The sequence below is a fragment of the Odontomachus brunneus genome, unplaced genomic scaffold, assembly GCF_010583005.1.
Source record: "Odontomachus brunneus isolate Ranch 3 - 2012 unplaced genomic scaffold, Obru_v1 Obru_scaffold_182, whole genome shotgun sequence".
NCBI classification, from domain to species: domain Eukaryota; kingdom Metazoa; phylum Arthropoda; class Insecta; order Hymenoptera; family Formicidae; genus Odontomachus; species Odontomachus brunneus.
In genome coordinates, this window is record NW_022639632.1 from 440,344 (window position 1) to 452,859 (window position 12,516).

General features: G+C 41.1%; 1 protein-coding gene across 1 annotated transcript in view; it reads left to right on the top strand.

Moving 5' to 3' along the window:
• LOC116851629 (A disintegrin and metalloproteinase with thrombospondin motifs 7-like) overlaps positions 1 to 11,924 on the top strand; it is a 23,051-nt gene extending 11,127 nt beyond the window's left edge. Inside the window, exons 9-18 of the mRNA XM_032831242.1 lie at positions 1,149 to 1,244; positions 1,835 to 2,044; positions 4,200 to 4,436; positions 6,002 to 6,125; positions 6,228 to 6,354; positions 6,574 to 6,694; positions 7,220 to 7,363; positions 7,439 to 7,557; positions 9,075 to 9,244; positions 11,344 to 11,924. Coding sequence (XP_032687133.1) covers positions 1,149 to 1,244; positions 1,835 to 2,044; positions 4,200 to 4,436; positions 6,002 to 6,125; positions 6,228 to 6,354; positions 6,574 to 6,694; positions 7,220 to 7,363; positions 7,439 to 7,557; positions 9,075 to 9,244; positions 11,344 to 11,924 — 1,929 coding nt within the window. The remainder of the gene's footprint in view (positions 1 to 1,148; positions 1,245 to 1,834; positions 2,045 to 4,199; positions 4,437 to 6,001; positions 6,126 to 6,227; positions 6,355 to 6,573; positions 6,695 to 7,219; positions 7,364 to 7,438; positions 7,558 to 9,074; positions 9,245 to 11,343) is intronic.
• The last annotated feature ends 592 nt before the right edge of the window (positions 11,925 to 12,516 follow it).

The window sequence follows — 12,516 nt, forward strand, 5'->3', positions numbered from 1 at the left end:
TTTAAATCTGTATTAACAATATCTTTGTATATATATATATATATATATATATATATATATATATATATATATATATAAGTTTAATAATTTTTGTACAAAAAAAATTATTATAAAACTTTTAATAATTTTCTACAAATTTCTAATAATTTTTTATAAAAAGAAAATATTTTGTTTTAATAATCATTCTTTTGTGTTCTTTTGTGAGCACGTTTTCCTTTTTCCTTGAAATTAACGGTTTTTATTCTCGCGAATAATTATACTTTATATAAAAGATATCGGGTCGGCAAAAAAATTTGTTTAAACATCTATATTTATACTAGAAAAAACTAGTATCTTTTCTTTAATTGTTTTCTCGAAAAAATTGTGAATTTTTAAGTAATATATGGTAATTAAGTAATATATTACCCATTTCTGTTTAAAAGTCATTAAAAATAAAATACTTAAAACAATTTGTTTTTCACAAAACGATCTAATTAAGTAGTCTCCAATTAGGAGAATAAAGGAAGTTTTAGTAATTTTGGGGATTTAGAGATTTTTTTTAGTACTCCAAGAGGTGGAAAATCAAAAAAGACACAGATAATCTCGTTATCACTCTGAAGTTACCGAAAATATTTTACCTCTCGGAGAGTTAATCGCGTCTTAGTCAAAACGACACGAATCGCGAATTACTGCTTAACGAGATCCAATCTCTCTCTCTCTCTCTCACACACACACACACACACACACACACACACACACACACACACACACACACACACACACACACACACACGCACACTGAGAAGTCAATTTTACGGCTACACTTGCGTTTCGCGCTTTATCCATCATTTACTTACTCGCCGTGGAAATCAAGCGACTTTTATTAATCTCGCTCAATTACCCGACCGTGCAAAGTATATCCGATTATCGCTCACGTCTCAACTGCACCGTGTCGGGATTCGTTCGTTCACCGAATGAATCATCGTGCACGAAGTTACGAGCCGGCGCGCGTTTGTCCCCGCTGGCGTTAGTTGGATTTCACAGTCGCGCTGTTTACAAAGTGACAGTTCGATATTGCCGGGGATTGCGCGCACGAGTTGCGGTGTCCCTATTCCTTGAAGACTAATCTGATTTAGCCCGTTTTCCTCGCGACAACGTATATATTTCAGGCGCATAGCTGCGAGACCTTGTGGTGCTTGACCAACACGAGCTGCTACTCTCTGGGGACGCCCAAGGCTGACGGCACCAAGTGCGGTGAGAACAAGGTGCGCGCCCAGGTGCAATTCTCACGCGGAACCCATCGCCCCGCGAAAAGTATACATTTCCAGCGCGGATTATTTAGCAGGGGAGTCCGGTTATTGTTGAATCCACGGATATATGTTACCGAAACGTCCCGTCGCGGGCGAACATCAATTCATCAGCGAATATTGAGCCGAGCGCGAGAGAGCGTGCGAGCGAACGGCGATTGCGTCGAGAGCCGCGCGTTACCCGCGTCCCGGAACGCCGTCGGAAACGCGGAATAAAAGGACGCTTCTGTCTCCGGCGGAGAGATTTATTAAACGACGCGTGCGCGCGCGCGCCTTCTCCTCGTCGCGCCGTTCCTCGCGGATGTAGATTTCGTCGCCTTCGGCGGCGACGGCGGCGGCGCGTAGATTTAATCGCGCCAGGGAAATAAATTGAAGTGTCAGGAAACTTCGCGACTCCCCGCGCGCTGGAAATTGGTATTCGCGGCGAGTGTGGGACTCCCGGGGCGGTGAGGATAGAGCCCGTGAGAGACATATCGCAATCGTTCTGACCCGCGGCATAAGGGCGACGTAATAAAAGAGCGGTGTGTGTCGGTGGCGTGCGAGTCCAGTGGTGCGTCCACAAGAAATGCGTGGACATGGGCACTCGGCCGGCGGCGGTGCATGGCGGATGGGGCGAGTGGGGTCCCGTGGGGGCCTGCAGCAGAAGCTGCGGCGGTGGCATCAAGTACTCCGAGCGGGAATGCGACCGGCCGGTACCCGCGAACGGCGGCAGATACTGCACCGGCGAGAGAAAGAGGCTTTTCACCTGCAACACCACGGTAAATTGCAATCCGTTCCCCGTCCCGCTGTTCTCACCGATGACCTGACTAGGTCAGGTCGCGCGAGCTTCAATGATCGAGTCGCGCTCTACCGTCGCGAAATATTGGGTTGGTCCATAAGTTCGTGCGAATTTTTTTGTTCAATTTTTTGTTCAGCATTTACATGTTGCTATTAGGAGGACACAGCTTTGGCCATTTGTACGTACACTTTGGTAGCTGACATTTCGGGGCATATTTCGTGGTGTGTTAGTGTTTAAAGAAGTACACTGAAAGAAGAATTTAGTAAATATTATCAAAATTTGGTTACTATTACTAAATGGTAGACGTAAATATAGTGGGCCAAAGCTATGGCAATACTTATTAATTAATTTAGTTCTGTAAAATAAATTATTTATTTGACAGAAGTAAAATTTATTTGCCTCCAGAATATATTTGGTAAATAAAACTTATTAAATAGTTGAGCAAAATAAGCGATTTTGTAGTAGTTACAAAATTTTTGGTAGGTTCAACCAACCATCTGTAATAATAGATATTGAAACGATGTAATAGCTGCAAATGAATGAATTTTTCGTTGTGCAACAAAACATACTTATACTGGTAACAAAATAGAACTCGTACCTACTGAATTTTTTATTACATGGGATATAACAATTTCATAACAATTATCAAATATCTGTTCATAACTCTGTAATATATTTCATATTAAATATTTAACATTAAGTAACTATTACTAAATTATTTAATTGATGTTACTGTAAATGCAATTACGTCATACTCCCGATCTATTAAATATTTGGTAATTATTATCATATTTAGTATTAGTTACTAAGGATTCAATGAATTTCTGTAACTAAATGCAGTTTGTTATAGTTACCAGTCTTTTCTCTCAGTGTACAGTTAAATATAGAATATAGCGTAGCTTTTCTTTCTGACATCAATTCTTTATTGACCTATCAATTCATTGTTTAAGAAATGCATTTTTTCAGGCAATAAATCGCAGTGTTAAGGAATGCATAGATCAACGTAACCAAGAATTGTTTACTAAAGCCAGAAATAAATGCATATTTTACTATTTCCTCTGGTTGATACAACAATTCTTTTTCTTTCGAAGGAGCTGCGGTGTACAGGTAGATTAGGTCAAACAAAACAAAAGATTCCTTTATCATTTTGCGAACAACCACGTAAAATTTTGAATTATTAATCAAAGAAGATTTGTGAATAATCATACGCCATGAAGTAAATGAGCTGTGATGGCGAAGTTTACCGCTATGTGTTTAAATATGAGGTTAATCTGAACAAAAAAGTCCTCTGTCATTTTTCAAATGATCATAGATGTTTAGTTATTATTAATTAAAGAAGAATGATGTATAGTTATGCACAATAATGCACAACAATGTTAATTTTACCTAATATACAAGCATACAGCGGCAGACGTTGCCATCATACCGTGATCGCGGATCTTTGATTAATAACTTAAAATTTTACGTGTTGTTCGCAAAATGGTAGAGGAATTTTTTGTTCAGTTTAACCTGCACACCGCAACTACTCTGTGAATTACCGCGTACCCTGTATTATTGATTAAAATTGTTTTCAACAAGAATAAAATATTTTTAATTTCTTTTTTTTATTTGTGCACTAACTTATGGACCAAACCAATATTCTGCACCTCGTTGTCGTCGTCGTCGTTGTCGTTGACGTCGTCCGACTGTATGATTACTCTCGTCCCGACGTGACCGTTCCGACGCTTTCGCGCGGTTGGTCGAATTAAAACGTTCCCAGCTACGCGCGTCGGCGGACGCTGGTGTCTCTGTTTTATTCTCGTTGTCCGTTTCATTCTCATTATCGTCGCGGCTGGCTGGAAGCGCGTCGCAGATTTTTTTTACGTCTCCCAACAGTGAAATAGAGCCGGGTAACGCAGGAAGCGCGGCGCGACGCGACACTCGACGCAAAACGCACGTCGCAAATTTGGCTTCGCCGCGGAACTTCCTGCTCCTTTTACTTCGGTTGCGCAAGCCGCGAATGGAGCGCGGCGGTTCTCCGCGTCGCCCCGCAATTTTCTCGCGTGCGGATTTTGTCGCGCACTCTCTCTCTCTTTTTCTCTTTCTCCCCTTCCCTCCATCTCTCTCCCCTCTCTTCTGCGCTAAATTGCACACAGCCCTGCGACTCGACGAAACCGCCGTTCCGCGCGGTGCAGTGCTCCGAGCACGACAACGAGGAGGTCCTGACGGACGGGCTTCATCAATGGAAGCCATACATGGACCCGAAATTAGATCCTTGCGCGCTCTACTGCATCAACGAGAAGCGCACCTTCGTGAAGATTTCGCCGACGGCGAACGATTCGACGCCCTGCAAGCCGGGGACCAACTACATGTGCATTTCCGGATCGTGCAGGGTGCGAACTCACGATACCTGAATCGCCTCGCGGAGAAACGTTATTTGCAGTATCACTATATATACTCTGTTCCTTTAAAATCCCTCAGCTAAGGACACACGCGCGAGTTTTATGTTTTTTTTCTTTTCATACATTTATTTGTGTTTGGATATCTGCATGGAGAGAATTTTATGGTAAAAATTAATGTAGTATTTTAACTTGTAACCGAGGAACAGATCAACATTCTGCAATAATTCACTCTCTTTTCATTTAATATGCGCTACTTATATTTTAGGAACTGAAATGTGCGCAGACACTAAAGGCCGATTGTTCCAACTTCTTGGTAAGCTACGTGACAGTTAAATTATATGTCTGTTTTTATTTTTTCTTCAAATTAGACTGAGACAAACATATAATTTAACTGTTAGGTAGCTTACCAAGAGGTTCAAACAATTAAGGCCTGTATTAGTAGTCGTTACTTGAAGTTTGTTTCACGTGAAATTTTCACTCAAAATTAGATCCAAGTTTATCAGTTAAATTATATGATACATGTGACATTATATTTGCAACCACGATTCAATTGAAAAACTCTCATTTAACTCTGAACTGAGATGTAGGTATCTCACTTGAAACAAGTTTCAAGTAACGACTATTTATACGGGCTTAAAAATGTGCTTGAAACATTTGCTATGTTTCCAGCGAAATTTCCTGTATTTCTTAGCAGGAGAGACATTACTGAGAGACAGTCTATTTCTAGTCTACCAAAAATATAATAAAATTGAAAAATATTTTAACGAAAAGAAAACTGTAATGTTCTCTCCATGTATATTAACGTGTGATTCGTTGAATGTAAATTGAGAGGAAGATTCTTTAACACTTTATGATTTCCGCTCGAAATTTCTCACACGTCTTCAATGTTGCTAATTTTGCAGAGGCACTTTCAAACGCTCCAGAGATTTTTACTTAACGAGATTGCGCTCGTATTATGCAAATAAAGCATAACGTTCGATTACGCGCGTGCACGTAATTGAATTAACAACAAATTCGGTATAATTAACGGAAACCTCGTTATACATACTTGCGCGTCCGCGACAACCTTTGCGCCAGTCTGGCATTGAATTTAATGGCTTCTGATATTTACATACGTTATCTACACAAAATTACTTTGTCGAAATTGCTTAACGAAATTGCTGAACTTAATTAACAACGCCGGAATTAATTAAAGAAGATTGGTGCATCATCGCGCAAAATCGTGTAACAATTTTTTTAAATTAATAATTAAAAATCTATATGGTTACTTGCAAAATAATAAAAGACTTTTTTGCTCAGTTATATACATATGTATGTCGCGCGGTGAACTACAATGTATATAACTAAATACTTGACGTACATAAAAACACTTGCGAGCGAGCGCCAAGAACGGAATTTGCAGCAAGTAGTTTTACTCTCAATGATTCTCGAAAACGATGCGGAAAGAGGGAAGGCACAGAATGTTCCTTTGCACACTGAAATATCCTCTCTGGGAGGGATTATCCCGCGATTACGTCGAGTAAACCGAAATGACGCGCAAATCTCTCGTATCGCAGAAAGTCGGATGCGACTGGCTGATCGACTCGGACGCGATCGAAGACAAGTGCGGTATCTGCAAGGGCGACGGAACGAAGTGCAGCCCGGTGGAAGGCGAGTTCACCGAAACGGCGACGTCGAGCGGTAAAATTTCAGTGGATTGCGCCCGCGGCTTTCCACACGGCGCGTTCTTCCCTCACTAAACCTCTCCCGCCCCCGCGATACATCGTTCCTCTCTTTTTGCAGCGTATGTGAAGATCCTGACAATTCCGAGGGGTGCGCGCAGCGTGCGCGTTTCCGAGAGGAAACCCAGCGAGAACATGCTGGCGGTGAAACTCGAGAAAGACAAAACATACTGCATCAATGGCGACAAGTGAGCTTCCGCAAATTATCGCGAGCCGCTGCTTTTTCTTTTCTCCTTCTCTCCTCTCTCTCTTTCTCTTTCCCTCGCTCGTTTTTTTTTTCGTTTGTAATTTATAGCGTCGATAGTACACGAGCGGAACGTTCCGGGAAAGTCGATACGCGCGTATACATTTCGTAACGATGATAAACGTTGGCGCGTTTTCACGGCACTTTTACGACGTCGTCGTAGCCGCGAGTTGCAAAGCGGAGATTACGAGTGCGCTGGAACGATGATTATCTATATGCATCCGGAGCCGGACAAGGAAGTAGTGGAAATGAAGGGCCCGATAACCGAAGATGTCGAAGTGGAAGTACGTAGTATCCATTTTTCCAACGGGCTATCTCTCGATGTAATAACGTGTGTGCACGGTATAATTATCGGTTTTGCGAGAGAGAGAGAACGATCCGCCACGTAAAAACCCGATGCCGCTAATGCGCCTTTTTACCGCGCGCGAGCGCGCCTGGGTTTCTGTGTTGGATTTTATTTATCGCGAAATATCTCCCCTATCTCTCGCATGTAATCATTATGAATATCTCGCTGCACTTTTTTTCTCACAGTTTAATTAATATGTGGGTTAATGGTGGAATAATATCCTTTTAGAGCTGCGCAAGAGAATCCGCACTCAATAATTGTCGTTTAATCGAGGCTCTGTGTATGATTTCTACAACACACTCGCGTCGCAATAAATTTATGAATTTATTTAAATATTTGCCGCTTCGTGCGTCTCATCGTGCTCGCAATCGCGCGCGGAATGCATCGCGGTGTGTCGAGATTATTAAGAATTTAATTGCGCCGATTGTCATGACTCGATTCCTGAGCGTTACTCGCTGTTTAGTACGCCTTCTTCAATCCCGAAGACAATCCCGGAATAGACTACAAGTACTACGTGAGCTCGACGAATACGTCGTACACGCCCAAGTATATGTGGGACTTCATCGAGTGGTCCGAGTGCAGCGCTAAGTGCGACGGCGGCACGATGGTAATTTATGTGACGACATTACGCGCGTAACGCGACCGCGCTTTTATGCCACGGACGTGTCATCGATTTGCACAGATATCCGAGGCGTCCTGCATCGAGGAGCAGGGCGGCCGAGTGACGCCTAACTTCTGCGACGGAATACCGCGCCCGGAAGCGAAGAGCCGCATCTGCAATCAGGCCCCTTGTCCTGCAAAGTGAGTCGCAAGTTCCGAGCGTGTGCAAGTTTCGCGGAATATATCGGCCCGAGTGTGTAGACAATGCGCCGTCGCGTTGTTTCAAGCGACAAAAATAATTTCGCCGAGCGAAACAGCACCGCTTGCGCACGATTGTTCCAACGTGACGTTGCATTCCCGACTTTTCCCATTGATACCTCTTCTTCTTTCGCAACCATCGGACGAGTATAATGATATATAATTCGACTTTGCAGCAATAATTATCAGGGAATGCTTACTATGAGTTGCGTTTTGGAAAAATGCGTGGAATGGAGAAGTGAATGGCGAATGATGAGAGGGGGAATATGAGGGAGATTTTGGATTAAGATGAAGAATAGTTGAGAAAGTTAAAAAGATAAAGAGAATAAAAAGTGAGAGAAAAAGGGAGGGGAGAATTATAAAACAATCGCGAGTTACTTTGTAGTCCAAAAAGAATAAATATATAAAAGAGCTATTACACACACACACACACACACACACACACACACACACACACACACACACACACACACACACACACACACACACACACACACACACACACACACACACACACACACACACACACACACACACACACACACACACACACACACACACACACACACACACATACATATATACATACAGTGTCTCACAATTTATGACACACTCGTTGTATACAAATAGAACTCATCAAACTGAACACAAAATTCCTCTATCATTTCGTAAAGAACCACGTCAAATTTTTAGTTACAATTTTATTTAAAATCTTAATTAAAGAAGATTGGACAATCGCGCGCGATTCAACAGATGAGCTGTGATGACAATAGTCTGCCGTCCAGTGCATTAAATCAAACTGAATAAAAAAGTTCTCTACTATTTTGAAAATGGCCACGTAGATTCTTAGTTATTAATTAAAGAAGATTAGTGATATGATCGTGATATAGCGCAATAATGCACCAATCTTCATCAATCAAAAGCTCAAAATTTTATTGATATATAATGGTTGTGTCAATAATTGTCAAACAACCTGTTGTATATTAAATATGTATATATATATATATATATATATATATATATATATATATATATATATATATATATATCCTGCATTAAAATTTAAATAGTCGTATATAAAAAACAATAAAGATGTCCGGATACCAATGTTATTAGCGTTCAAACATTGGTACTTTTACCTTAATTCCTCCTTGCTGGGGAGTTGAATTCACCGCTGTTCCGCTTTAATGACGCGAATCGCGACGATATAAAAATCACGATGCGATAAAAATCTCCTCCACGCTACTCACTGGCGAGCCGCTCGATTGATCTTAGTTCCTTCTTTAACGATGACGCAGTGCCACGCACATATGCCCGCATACGTTCGCCAATAAATAAGATGTTAACGCGGCGTCGCATAAACATCGATCTAGCGTTTTGCTCGCACATTAGCGTTCGCTCGACTAATCTGACGCAAGGCGAATAAATCCATGTCTGTCGTCGGATCGATCGGTGTGCAGATGGCGAGTGAGTCAATGGAGCAAATGCAGCGCCTGCGACGGGAAGAAGGGTATGAGACACCGCAAGATCCAATGCGTGAAACCAGGTGCTCGACCAGGCCAGGACGATGTGCAGGCGAACTTTGACGCATGCAAGGGTCGCGTGCCGCGGCAGAAGGAGGAGTGCATAGGTATGCTCGTTTGCAAAACAGCTTGTGCACTTTCTATCGCATGAAATTGCAGTCCTTTAAGGTAGTCCCTTAAGTCGACAATATTACTGGAAAGTTATATTAAGTAATAGTTAATACAATACGAAAAAGCCGCGGATCTATACGAAATATTTAGAAATATGATTTATGATATACAGCTTGAACTCTATGGCAAGAGAATATCAATCAAACTTGCATAACGTTTAAAAACCCACAAAGAAATAATCATTTTTAGCGTTTTGACGTATTAATATTGTTGGCTGGATCTCACTGCGTCAGGCATATTTTCGTAAATATATCCTACAGAAGATTGCATGTATGTTTAGCTATTCCTTAACTATGTGTGATCTAATCGAGAGCTACTAAAAATTTTCGACCTAACGCATTCGTTTCTGGGTAGTCAAGTGCCATGACTATTGATTATTCGAAGAAATTGCGACGATGTCAAGCAGCTATGATACTTGGACAGCTTAATGTTTTGTTTGCATTTATAATTGCAGTTATCCATTTACGTGTTTATAATTGCGATTATCCATTGCGTATAATCGTGACATTATTAGTGGTAACATAATCAGAAAATATGGATAACGATAAAAGCACTATGTTCGCTATCTTGCAGCTCCTGAAAAGGCACAATTTAAAGATAACTACTGCGATATTCTTCGCATTCAAGAGGCATAACCTGTTTGAGAAATGTAATGAATATACTTCTACGTGTGACTGAGTATTATTTATTGTTTAATCTATAAGTGTAATATCGTGTTGTAATTAAATATTAAATGTAGATTAGTAAAACTAATTAATAGGACTCATTGTTGCCGTTTTTCCGAATGATCAATAGTCATGACCCTTGATTATCTAAAAGCGAATGCATTAGATCGAAAATTTTTAATAACTCTTTATTAGGACACACATAGCTAGGGAATAGCTAGGCATATATGTAGTCCTCTGTACCGATAGACGCACGCTACATGCTACTAGAAAAATAATCGTGATGTTGGATTTTTTTCATATTTTACCATATCTCTCGTATTTTTATATATTGATTATAAATCTTTAAGATTATTTAATCAATCTATCTTTAAGAAGATATTTAACCAAAAGATGCCAATGGAAATATAGTGCTTAAAGTATCACAAAATCATTACAGGTTAGCTGCCATGTACTTCAATCGCTATCATAAATTGTGTATTTTATATATCAATTTCTTGGAAACTAGATGATTAACGATTTATTTTTTTATATTTCTACAAATCTCTTTTATCGTCTTCTTGTTTTTCGTTGAAAACATAAGTAATTTGTTTACTAAAGATGAAAACATCACGTTGAGAACATGATATCGAGAGTTGTTTTTGTATCTGTGATGATATGAATAGTGCTAACTTTGACTTCAATTATCTCAGCTTTAGTATGGTTAATCTTTTTCTAGTTATACACACGTGTTAATCGTGTTTGGATTAATATACTGTTAAACTTAGAAAAATCTTAAAAAATTGGTTTATGAAGCAGTTACCTTAGTTATCACAGTTAAGAGTCACTAAGAGTTTACGTGCACGATAACGTGTATGCTAATGTGCGTGTGCAGCAATCGACTATAACAGAAGCCGAAGTGACAATACAGAGTGCAACAAACAATTTTAAAAGAAAAATTTAAGTATATATCTTTTTAATTTTTAACTAAGAGAATATTATATAAACAATTTTTACATATTTTACAAAGTAAAATAACGTGACAGTATGTTAAATATATTCTTCATCATAGCAGTGGCACGCAATTGAGACAATTTAAAGATTTGCTATTTTACTCGATAAAATGTACAAACCGTTTGCGACTGAACATACAAACATGACCTGTCGCGTTTGTGACTTTTCCAAAAGAAGTATTCGCTACAGTTCGCGTTAAAAGTTCAGAAGCTGTGTCAACCACGTCGCGAAAATGTTCACAATATAGAAATAATGTGAACGTTGCTCAAGTTTGGAGTGACCTTTGAGCAAGAATGGAAAATAATTTTCTCTCAAAGGAAACCTCGACAAAAGCACATACACATACCAAAATATTACAATTGAAACAATACGGTCAGGTACGAGACCCTGCAAAACAGTATGCCCTAAGAAGACACGACAATCCGACGAGCAGGAGCTTATGGACGCGAAGGAGGCCGCGAGTCTGTCTGTGGACGATCAGCGCAGGATGATCGACAGGTTCGTCGATCTCGAGCTGACTCGTTACTTGGATAGATCTCGCGACGAGCCTACGCGCAACGAGGGCGACAAGCTCAAAGGGACGAATGCCGCGCGGGACTTCCGGCAACTCATTCATGACTGGGCGATGGCAAACGAGGACAAGCGTAAGCGCACCTGTGAAGCGGACGAGAGATTCACTACGCTAAAGCCGGGGTCTATCATCAAGGATTCAGTACCTATCGAGGAGGTTGTACTGCTGCAGGCACCGTACATGGACGAGTCCCTTCAGTCTAATCTGTCGGACAAGGCGTTCCAGGAAGCTGGCGACACTGTCGGCGTCGGTATCGACACGAGCCAGAAGAAGGTCTACAGAGGCGCTCAAGCGGTCGATCTTATCCAAAGGTTGGCCCATCGTAATCTGACTACGACTTCGCGTCCGGCCACCGTCGAAGGGAGCGAGGATTCATCGCAGAAATAATAAAATAGTTCTTAAATAATAAGAAAGCGTTCGCGCATAAAGAATTCATTACGTTTTCTTGATGCGTAAGTCACGTATGTGGATTAAAAATAAAAAAGAACTAAGCGACTCGGATACGTCATCAACTGGATGATGTCAAGGGACTTTAAACATCTTTCCGCGCTCTGTTAGCGCGACTCGCCGTTTGCTGATTCATGTCGCCGTCGCGAGTAAATAATCCAACAGCGTAAAGGCCATCCAGCCGAATGCGAGAAAAAAGAGAGTGGGAAAAGAAAAAAGTGTAATATGACAGATCGCGCGTGCGCACGAGAGAGAGAGCGAGAGCGAGAGAGAGAGAGAGAGAGAGAGAGAGAGAGGAGAGAGAGAGAGAGGGAGAGACTTTCCGACGGACGTCACGGTTGCGCTAGGTGGATATACACGTGGAATGTACAAACTCAAGATTAATGACTCGCGCGCTTTTTGCCACTTAATCTTTATTGGTACAAGAAAATGTCGCGCTCGCTCGCGCCAGACGCTTCTCCCGACGATACCACCAAGACGACGGGCCATTACGGGCCCGAGGAGCGTAATCTCGGATCGTTACGGGAAGTAT